The 11140-nt window shown below is 56.4% G+C and overlaps 1 protein-coding gene across 2 annotated transcripts in view; it reads left to right on the forward strand.

Annotated features, from left to right (window-relative positions):
• Positions 1 to 10917, forward strand: part of ZNF512B (zinc finger protein 512B) — a 30018-nt gene extending 19101 nt beyond the window's left edge. For both annotated transcript variants that reach the window (XM_017833242.1, XM_017833243.1), the window contains exons 14-17: positions 3374 to 3475; positions 4465 to 4527; positions 6380 to 6478; positions 6840 to 10917. In XM_017833242.1, coding sequence (XP_017688731.1) covers positions 3374 to 3475; positions 4465 to 4527; positions 6380 to 6478; positions 6840 to 7133 — 558 coding nt within the window. In that variant the 3' untranslated portion in view covers positions 7134 to 10917. The remainder of the gene's footprint in view (positions 1 to 3373; positions 3476 to 4464; positions 4528 to 6379; positions 6479 to 6839) is intronic.
• Positions 10918 to 11140: the final 223 nt, after the last annotated feature.

Raw genomic sequence — 11140 nt, forward strand, 5'->3', positions numbered from 1 at the left:
CCACTGCAGCCCCTGTGCTGTGGCCACGTGGCAGCTGGTCCCAGCCGGGGAGAGGGACGCTGGGTCTGGATCCCGTTGGTGGCCCATGGTGGGACGCGTTCGCCTTTCCCCGGGAGAATGGATTCCTTCACACCAAAGCAATGGCATTAGAATAAACGATTGCTGCTCGATCCCAGGCCCTGCGCTGCCTTCGGTCTGCGCTAACCAAATCCAGCATTTCTAAATATACACTGGAGTCTTATTTTCTCGCTCCGATCTTTATTTGCCTCCGGATAAGCTGAAACAGATGGGGTGTTTCACAACAGCCGCTTGCTGGGCTTGTCAGATGGGGAAGGGCACACCCCTGCTGCTTTTCTGGGAAAAATCCCCTCTGCAGAATCTCCGTGAAGATGCTGCCGACCCTCTGACCTTCCTCTGGCCTTTGCTGCCTGTGGGCAGCCTTGGGGCTGCCACAGAAGGAGTGAGAGGCTGCAGGGAACACCCAGCTTGGTGGCATAGGCAGGCAACGGTGGGCTCTGGGGATCTAGTGGGGGATGAGAAACAACCTCCTCGAGCAGAGGAAAGAGGCATCTGAGGGGCAAGAGGGGAGAAAATGCCACGGAAATCCCACTGTTTCATGGTGTGATGCCTTCCTGATGGTGTTGCTTGCTTCGAGGTGCTGGAGATGGTGTTGGGCTCCTGCAGCCCAGGCAGCCACGATCCTGCACAGGGAGGGATGCAGAGCTCCTCTGTGGGATGCAAGAACACCCCATTCACCTCCCCAGGGCTCAGGATGTAGTGCTGTTACAGGGCTGAGGGCAGCCGTGGATGCTGCACATCCCCATGGAGCCTGGATGCTGTGGGGTGCCAGGGGTTCAGAGCAAAGGACTGCTGTGGGCCAGTCATAAAGCTAAAGGGGAAAAGTCATCTCCAGGCTTGAGGTTTTATACTGGAACCAGGATAAATTCCGGAGCAGAAGAGGCTGGCTTGGGTTTATCCCCCAAAACAATGGCCCTGCGATCTGGGCGAGAGCCAGGCTGAGCCCTGCAGACTCGTGTCACTGGTGGGCCAAACCGGATCCCAGCTCCAGCTGCGGGGCCGAGTCCGCCCTTCCTCCCCTTGCTTGGCAGCGCTGCCGTGGTGTGACCCTCCTGTGGGACCTGGCTGCCATCCAACACCCTTGGGTGCATTTTGGCTTCACCTCCAAGACAGCATCACCCACAGCTTCCATGGGGCCCTGGGAGAGCCATGCCTCGTGCTGGGGACCTGGGTGAGGCTTCCAGGGACGCTCCTTGGCTGAGACATCCCACATGGTTCTCATTTACTGCGATATATTTTGGGGAAGGGGAGAGCTGTCTAAGGAGCAGAGAGGATTGAAATATGAAAGTTAATTAAATAAAACCGTCAGTCAAAGAAAACAAACCTTCCCAGCCCAGCATCCTTCGACTGTTCAGAAGAGATGGGCTGCAGCCAAAACCAGTTGTAGTCGTTTAATGATTTGGCCATGAAGATTTTCACTTACAGGCTGTTTGAGGAAAATAAATGGAAAAGAAAAAAAAATATAAAATATTCCATGCCTGGGGCTCCCTCTTAATAGAGACATAAAGATGACTTTGACATTCCCAGAACCGCAGCGCCCCGGGAAGACATGGGATTTGCATGTTATTGTGCAGGGCTGTTGGAGGAGAGCGGGGAGGGATTTTTCTCTGGAGTGGGAAAGCAGAGCAGCAGAGTCCACATCTCTGAACATCCCCCCTCGCCTCCTCCCCGGGGACGTGCGGAGGGAGAGGTTGTTGCTGGGGCTGTGTGCGGTTACCATTAATGTTTGCTCATTCATGGGATTGATTGGGTTTTAATTATGGAGGCCGTTTGGCGTCCCGGCTCTCAGTATCAATGGCTGAAAGGGACTCCTGTGTTCTCCCCTGGAGGTGACATTGCCTCCCCCGGGTGGGGGACCAAGCGCTTGGTAGATGCACCATCCCAGAGCTTCAAAGAGCTCTGTTGGCATCTCCCCCAGCCGCGAAGCACGACAGAATAGCAGCACGCTGGGGCTCGGGGGAGTTTTCCACATCCACATCCGTCTGTACCAGCGTTCACGGCGCCGTTTCGCAAGGCCCTGTGCCCCTGCCCCTCTCATGGAGCCCAGCACTCCACGGGCTCCCTGCTCTGGCCGTGCCCTGCCACGTGCCAAGGGGAAGGCAGCAGGGGCACATAGATCACTCCAATTTGAGTGGAAATGAGCGGTTGGCATCTGAGCCCTCCACATCCCGAGCTTCCCTTTGCAGGGAGGTTTGGGAACAGCTGGGGGGAGCTGGACAAAGGCAGATTTGCAACTTTATCAGCATGTTCAGGAAAAGTCACAGCTGGAAAAGAAATCCAGCCAGCTTCCCGCTGCCTCTGAACCACCAGCCCCGGGTCCTCAGGGAACATTTTAAAAACAGCTCCTGGGTTTGCACCTCTGCGAGCACTGTTTGGCTCTGCGTCCTCTCCATCCGGGGATGCAGCCATGGCCCATGCTCAGAGGTGCCCATGGAGAGTGGCACGTGCTCAGGTACCTACACCTGCACCGTGTCATCTGCGGGCTCACCCAGCACTCTCCCACTCAGGGCAAGTTTGGGGCTTGAGACCCAAACAACATCCATCGGCTCTGGCAGAGCTCACCAGGGTGGGCTGGGAGTCGTGCTGGCATGGCTGTGCAGGCTGGTGTCCCCTGCAGACCTTGGCACGGTGGCACAGTGTCAGGCAGGGACCAACCCCACAGGTAGGGCCAGGCACAGCGGCCAGGAGGCCCAGAGATGCCCAGAGCTGCAGCCTTGACTTGTGCTGAACATGCAGAACTGGGGTTGGGAAGGCCGGCCCACTATGCTAACCCTCAAAGTCGTTAACAAAGCAGTAATTAAAAGCACTTGGAAGGAGCAGCCCTGCCAGAAGGAGAGGCAGAGGCACAAGAGCCTTTCATTGTTTGACGAGTTGTGCCCATTCATCCATGGAAGGCAGCCATGGAGGCTCCTGGCATCATCCCCTCTGCCCAGTGTGCAGGGTTGTTTATTCTCCTGGTTATGAAACACGGCAGAAGGGCTGTGCCGACACTGTGCACCGAAAACGCCAGGTCTGGGCCTGGCCCTGGTGCCGGGCATGGACCTGAGAGCAGGAACAGGAGCCTCCCCTCTCCTCTTTGCTAGGGACTCCTCACTGGTGGCACAGCAGAGGGCAGAGCCACCCCCATGGTCTGCAGTGCCTGGGGAGGGGAATGGCATCTCCAGGGGAAGCCTCACAAGTAGTTTTCAGCTCCGATTCGCTTCGGGTGGGGACAAGACCCGTGTGAAGAGGCAGGATTCCACCACAGACCAGGCTGGGGTGTGCAGCTCTGCTAATCCTCTGCTATTGTTCACAGCTCAATTACACCCGACCAGGGCTTCCAAAGCTCAATCCCAGGCTGCTGGAAAACTGGAAGAACGAAGTGAAGGAGAAGGGCCGCATCAACTGTCCCAACAATGTAAGGACTGTCTCTGTTCTGCCACAGGCCGGCTGGTCTCAGTCTGCAGGAGGAAGGGGGAGTTTCAGGGGCAGAAACCCACCAAAGCAGGTTCTCATTGGGCCTCAGATGACAGTGATGTTCAGACACTCATTTCACCTCCTTTCCCTGGGCTTGCTGCCGTGCCTCGTTAAAGCGTGTCCCACCTTTGGGATCCTCCTGGTGTGCTCACCCTTGGGGACTGGGCCACTCTTGAGCTGATGGTTCAGCATTGCCCAGTTCAGGCTCTGGAGCTGCCTTTGGAAAGCAAGGCTCCAGACGGAGCAAAGGCTGTGCATCCTGTGCTCAGGAGTCTTTTAATGCAGAGAACCTGCTTTTCCCAGAGTTAAGCTGGGCTGGATTTAAGCCAAGCTTTTTAAAGCCTTGCGACAGGCAGCAACCTCAGGGCATGGTGCAGGCACTTCATCTCTCTGTGAAACACAGTCTTGGCCTGAGCTGGCAGGGAGGTGAACCCCACCCTGGTGCTGGGCCTGAATTTATCATCCCAAACAAAGCCTTGTTAATGGGAGTTCTGAAGGAGGCTGTTCCCACAAGGCCGGGGGAACCGGGCTGGCTAATTAATGTCATACACAGGCACTTGAAAAAGACGTTGCTCAGAAACTGGTCATGCTGCTGCCCGGGTGATTTGTCCTCTCCGTTAAGCCTCTGCTGTGGCTCCAAGAACTCCTGTAGCCCAGCAGGACCTCCTGACAGCTCACAAATGTACCGTTTTCCACGGAGACATTTAGGGGAGACGTTTTTCAGCCTGTTGCAGAGGGATGTGGCCACATGACTCCCATTAGCACTAATAGGAAACGTGTGACCAGAGCCCTCGGCGCCTCGCAGAGCATTAACCTCACACTGCTCAGCCTGGACCGGTGGCTGTGCTGGCTCAGCAGGCTCCTGGCCCTGGCTCAGAGGAAGGCAGATGAGGGGGATCGTGTCTAACCCTGCTTTGTTTCTTCCTGCAGTTCTGTGAAGCCATTTACTCCAGCGTCTCGGGGCTGAAAGCTCACCTGGCCAACTGCAACAAGGTAGGCACCTCCTTTTACACCCTTGTCTCAGAGGTGTCTTTGGGGTTTGGTTTTCTCTTCCCCCCCAGCTGCTTTGGAAGGGGCAGGCCAAGGGACAATGCACAGGTTAAAGGATGGTGGCCACTGGCAGGGCTGGCCAGGCAGTGCTGCTCGCAGTGAGTTGTCAGCAGGCAGATGGAGGCAGAGAGGCTGGAGCAGAGCAGATGGGATGGAGGGGATGTAGCTGCCATCCCAACTGTGAAGCAGAGGTGCCATAACACAAACATCTCCCTCAAGAGCCCAGACCTCTAACACATGGAGTGTCTCAGGGACACAGCAGTGGGACCAAGCCATCCTGCCTCGTGTCCCCCCATCCCTCAGTAGCCCTTGCCCAGCTGGTTCCTGCAGCCCCCAAATCATTCATGAGCCCTTGGCTACCCAACACTGCTGTTGCAGTGCCTCCTGGGATGAGCTGAGGCTGGAAGAGGTGGCCGGTCCATGCAGAGACCAGTGCCCTCCTGCCTGAGGGAGCAGCCCTGAGCTCCAGTGGCCTGCAGCTGCCACAGAGGAGGGATTGGGAGCTCAGCGTAGGTCCCTGAAATTGGAACCAAGTAAGAGCTGCTAAAGCTTTATACCCCGAAACATTTCCAGCTGCAGCTTCCATTGAATGGAGCTTCCAGGAGGCAGCTCCAATCCATATCCCATGGTTATTAAAAACACCAACTCCTGCTCTCCTCCAGCGCTAGCTGGAACAGCAGCCCTTAATGAGATCATTTAGAAAATGGGCTGCAGAGATCCAGCAGGAGAAGCTGGATTTATGCAGGATAAAAGAGCAAACACGGGAGACTGGGGCAGCTCCTTTGCTGTCCAAGAGAAAATGGAGCTGGTTTCTGGCTGGTTCCATGCACAGGAAGCAGCCAGGATCTGCATGAGCATTTCCATGAACTACAGAGCTACACACTCGGTATCTGGCACAGCTGGGGCTGGGTGCTGGGGGTCAGCACTGGGGGAATTGCTGCTCTGTGGCCCCCACACCGCCATCAGTTGGATTCTTCCCCTTACTGAGGATTTAGTTTGGATACTGTGCCACCAAATTGGGCATAAATAAATCACAACCCCTCCAGAGCTGGCCTGTGATTCCTACTGTAAAATCCTGCAGAACTGGTTGCAATATGTCAAGCCTTAGTGAGAATGGAGGCTGCTCCCAGGCAGCACCTCATCCTCAGTGGGGATTGATGCACCAAGATGATTTTGCATGAGTATTCCTGAAGCCAGTCTGTAGTGGGGCCAGCCCTGCCCTCTCCTGAAATGAGAGACCCATCTAACTCCAGATTTACGGCTACAGAGAAATTCCCAGGGAGGAAATATATTGCCTGGAGGGGCCCATCCATAACCCCCTCGTCAAGAGAGAGCACATTATCTCCCGCATGCCGTGACCTGCAGCAGAGCCGGGAGATCCGTCATCCCACCAGGGCTCTGTTGACAGGAATCCAGCAGTCACTGTGGCTCTTTGACAGCGTAAAAGGAAAATTAGGTGAGTGTTGGACATAAATCTGATGGTGGTTCAGTCCCGGGAGATCACAGATCTATTGACAGTGAGGACACAGGGCAGTGGCCCCATCTGCCCCAGGACACACCTGATGTCGTTGGTGTTGCTGGGGACACACAGGCTGAGCACGGGCTGAAGATCAGAGAGAAGATGTGGCTGTGAGCTCCTGGCCTGGCACCGAGGCCAGCAGAGATCTGGTGCTTTAGACACAAGTGTTTATTTTGTGTCACTTTGAGGTCACAGAGGACTCAGGGCCGGGCTGGGGCCGGTGGGGCCACCCCTCTGGGCCACTTTGGCTCTGCAGGAGGCTGCTCTGTCTTACAGGGAGACCACTTGGTGGGCAAGTACCGCTGCCTCCTGTGCCAGAAGGAGTTCAGCTCCGAGAGCGGCGTCAAGTACCACATCATCAAGGCTCACTCAGAGGTAAGGAAGCAGCTGGAGCTGGGCTGGGCTGGTCCCTGCTCCGACGTGCCCATTCTTGGGCTGTCCCTCTCCATCTATCCATCCATCCATCCATCCATCCATCCATCCATCCATCCATCCATCCATGTCTGCCAAGAGCAGAGCTCAGCAGCAGCTCCCAGCAGCATCAGTGATGCTGTGACAACCTGGGGGGGGTCCTTCCTATCCCCCTTGGTGTCCCCAAAACCCCCAGGCTGAGCACTTTGTCCTGGGGAGGTGATGCCAGCGGGGTGTGGGGCGGCCCCAGCTCGGGTTGTGTGTGCTGGTGCCAGTACCTGACCCCTGGACAGTCACTAACCCCCGTGTCACCCCACGGACACAGAACTGGTTCCGAACCTCCTCAGAGGCCAGCCGGAAAAAGAAAAACAGGGAACAGCTTTCTTCCAGCAAAGAAGAGAAAAAGAAAAGCACAAACGGGAAGAAAAGAGGGAGGAAACCCAAGGAGAGGCCTCCAGAAATGTCTCCAAAGGGCAAAGAAAGCGTGGCAGCAAAGACTAATCACAAGAAAACCCTCGAGCACTGGGAAGGCTCCCGGGGCAGCCCCGAGGGGGACGAGCATGTCCCCAAGCCCCCAGGCCAGCGGAAGGGAGGAGCCAGCAAGATACCTGAGAAATGAGCAGCTCAGAGACTCATGTCCAAGGATTCGTTTACAGCCCAGGGTAACAGGGTGGGGGTCTCTCCCGGTTTTATGTCCTCTCCTTCCCATTCCACCTCCCTTCCCCCCACCCTCCTCTCACCCTCTTTTTACAAAAAGAAAGGAAAAAAAAGAAAAAAAAAAGACAGAAAATACCAATTAACCACTTTAAACAAGTCACGGACCTTGTTTCACACTGGAAAACAAACAGGATCAAGGAAGCTGGACCGTTCTCCACCCCCTGCCTCTGTACATACCCCTCGGTGGGACCCCGCTGCCTCCCCCAGCCCGTGATTCCCTTCCCCTGCGCCAAACTGGTGACGCTTGAGTGAAAGAGAAGTGCAATAGCAGCGGGTCCCGTGGATGGGGACCCTCCGCCAGCAGCTGCGTGCCGGGGCAGGGAGCTGCCTGCCTGCCTGGCAGCCTCCAGCAGGCCCCAGCCTTCCAGCTCCAGGGCAATGTTTCCAAAGATGTTTGACCTGGTCGGGCAGAGGGTCCAGCAGCGGATGCCGGGGGGGTCGGCAGCACTTTCCCCGCTGCCTCAGGTCGAGGGTGAATGCGTTTGGCAGGGATCGGCTCCGTGGAGTGTCGGCTTTGCAGGGTTTGTCTCAGCGGCACAGGCAGAGGAGGGAACAGGGAACGCGGGCACGGAGTGTGACCAGGGCTGGGGGTGCGGGGGGCGAGAGCGGGAGGTGGGACTGGTCGGGTTGGAGGGTTTAATGGAAGGTTGGGGGAATGTTGTGGGCACCGTGGAGAGTGGCAGTGCGACAAAGGAGGGGGCGCAATGAGGGAGCTGTGCTCGGATTGTATTTGTAAACGCATCTGGCAGTGCCGGGGTTGGGGGAGATGGCAGCCATCAACTTGCCCCCCAGCCTGGGGGTGCATCCAAAGGTCGTTGAGAGTCCCATTGGCTCTATCCAATCACACTAAAGGGAGGAATGGGGTCTCGGTTCCCCAGTTGCAGCCGTGGGAGGTGTGTGATGGGGACAGGGGCAGCATCAAGTGACAATCACGGGTCCTGCTTTGGGGCGAGCCCAGCCGCTGCCCAGACACCTCCCGCTCCCCTCGTCCCTCGGGGCCGGGACCCGCTGTAGGGGGAGTTCCTGCTCCCAAAGATGCATCTGAGCCCCCGATCATCCTCCTTGGGATGAGAGGTCCCTGTGGTGCTGTCCCTGCTTGTGCTTTTCCCCTGGGCTCTTCTTTGCACCTGTGCTGACACGGTCATCACACCTCTCTCCAGCCCAGAGGGAACCCTCCCTGGACCAGGACGTATCCGTCTCCAGACAAAACCAGGCTACCTCGGTCCTTGGGAAACAGGCACGTTTCCTCTCGGTAACAGAACAGAAAACCTTAATTCGATTTTTTCCCTATGCAGAGCCAGGAAAGTGGCATCGGAGCTTCTGCTTTTGCTTTAATCAGTTCAAACCTCAATCCTCGCTTTCCCAGGAGTCGCTGCTCCTTGCTGCCCGCTAGAGGTTTGGTATCATTCCCTGGCTTCGAGCAGTGGCTCAGTCATAATTAACATCCTCCACTGGCAGGTTATTCCAGCCGGGCAGGGAGGAGGGACGGTGGTGGCTGAAGCCAGGGCTTCTCGGGGAGCCCGGTCTCCTGCTCTGTCCACAGCTCCGGCCCCTGGATCCACGCTCTGCATTGCCTGGTGAGCTGGGCACGTGCCTGCGGATGAGAGAACGTGCTGGAGCACTGCTGGCTGCGCCGGGCCTCGAGGCAATTAGTGAGAAAGCTTAATTAGTCACTGCGGCGCAGCCTGGTCGCTGCTTGCTCTTCATTGGATCTGTGTTTGGATGCTGTCACCGGGGCAGATCCTGCCTCCCCGGGGAAGGGGGAGAGCTCCAGGAGGTGTAGGATGTGCGTGCTTGGAGCTGCTCACTCTTTGTCATGACAGGGACATTGGGGCACTGTCCTGGCGGTGGTGTTCTCTGGTGCTGAGCCCGTGTGCCCTTGTCAAAGCCACAATGGCTGGGAGGGCAGTGACCCCCCCATGCCAAGAGGGTGTTTGGGGGGCACACTGGGGCTGCTGGGGAGGCCAGCAGCAGCAGGAAGGGGACAGCGGGCAGAGCTGGGGACCTGGCACAGAAATCTCTGCAAAGGGGCAGAGGGAGCCGCTGCATCCCAAAATCATGTCCCACCACCGAAGAAAGCCCTCGGGAAAGCTTCATGTCCTGACCCAGGGAGGGGTGACCCAGGTGGCTCGGACTGCTGGCTCGGATGGTCACCACACAATCCCCACCACCTCCCCCCAGGCAGAGCCCAGGGCTCCATTCTCATTAATGTGCAATTAATTGGCTTCTCGTCGATTAAATTAAGAGGCAGCACTGTGCTGCGTGTGGGGGGAGCCCTGGGAGCTGCTCAGGGCGGGGGAGACCCAGGGAAGGGCTGACTTGGGGAGTTGTCAGGGAGTCCACATCAAAACCCAACGTCTGCTTCCTTAACGAGAGTGTCTGCAAAGGAGCATCCTGAGAGGAGCAGGGACAGCTGTGGTGACCTCACAGAGTGACACCAGCCTGGAGGGGACCCCAGGGACCATCTGGGATCTTAGGGTCAGCAGCAGGAGCAGCAGTCCTGGTGCTGTCCCTGTCACCCTCAGACCTGGGAAACACACACAGCCCTGGTGAGGGCAGCACTGTGGTCAGTTGGGAATTTCCATGAGAAAATGAAATCTTCAAGGGTTTTTTGTTCCCCTGAAAAGGTGTTTTCCCCACTAGTAATCACTCAGAGAGGAACATGTTCCCCCACTTTCTCCATGAGACATCCTTAACTCTCCTGCTTGTCCAGGGAAGGTTCCAGAGCGATGCCGGGACCCCAGCAGCTGCCAGCGAGTGGGCAGGGCTGAGTGACACCACAGTGGCATTGCTGGGGCCGGCAGGTTGTGCCCCTTCAGGTGCTCCCAGTGAGGCACCGCCAGCTGGGAAACCACCTTGATCCAGAGGGATGGGCAGAGGCTGCAGGACCAGATGGGGGGACAAGGTGTCCTGTCCCTTTCTATCCCCTCATCTGCAGGGTTTGGGAGTTTTGTCACCCTGGGGACAGTGACACTGTGGTCCCACACCTCCGCTGTTGTGGAAACCCACCCTCCCGTCACCCGTGTCCCCAAGGAAAGGGCTAAACCTCTGTGGGAGCAGGGATGGACTGCAACCCCATGGGAAGACCTCATGGAAAGCTACAGTCACGGGGGGCTGCTGTGGCTGAGGAACCCCTGGCACTGACACCACACCCTGGTGAGGGTGGGTGTGCTGTGCTGGCTCCAGGCGGGAAGCGAGGGCCAAATCCAGCCACCGTGGATGGAGCTGCCTGGGCCTGGAGCATCTCTCACACCCAGGAGCCTTGGGAGCGTTTTGTTCTTTTCTTTCTCTCCTCGTGACACCCATCCCACGGCATATCCGAATGTTTCTCGTCGATGCCAGTTATTAGTGCATAAGTGTATTTTGGGGAAAAAATGAAAACATTAAAAAAAAAAAATAGGAAAAAAAAAGAATTTTCAATTTATCACTTGTAACCATATATATAAATATATAAATATATATATTAAAAAGTGTTTATTTGCAAAAAATAAAATTGTTTTAACGGTAAACTATCTTATAATAAACTCCCGATTTGTGACGATCTGTTCTTTTGTTAATCATTGACAAATCCTCAGTTGGAGAGTACTGTCCGAGCAGCTCCGAGCAGCTGAGCCCCTGCGGAGGCGCTCCCTGTACTGTATGTATGAAACAGCTGTATCGAATAAATGGTTATTGATTTTTTATTAGCACTGCTGTCATCGTTATTTGGCAGTTCGGAGGGAGGGTTGGACATGGGATCCGATGGGTTTGGATTTGTCCTTCCTGAGGGGACCTCCCCGTCCACTGGGGTTTGAGCGCGTGGTCCCTGGCCCAGGGGTGCGCCCAAAACCAGAATGGGAAGGCTGGGGAGAGTGAGGACTAGGGATGCTTCCTGCACCAGCACTTGGCACAGCCGGCAATCCTGGTGAC

This window comes from Lepidothrix coronata, unplaced genomic scaffold, assembly GCF_001604755.1.
Source record: "Lepidothrix coronata isolate B3197 unplaced genomic scaffold, Lepidothrix_coronata-1.0 Scaffold212, whole genome shotgun sequence".
Lineage (NCBI taxonomy): Eukaryota > Metazoa > Chordata > Aves > Passeriformes > Pipridae > Lepidothrix > Lepidothrix coronata.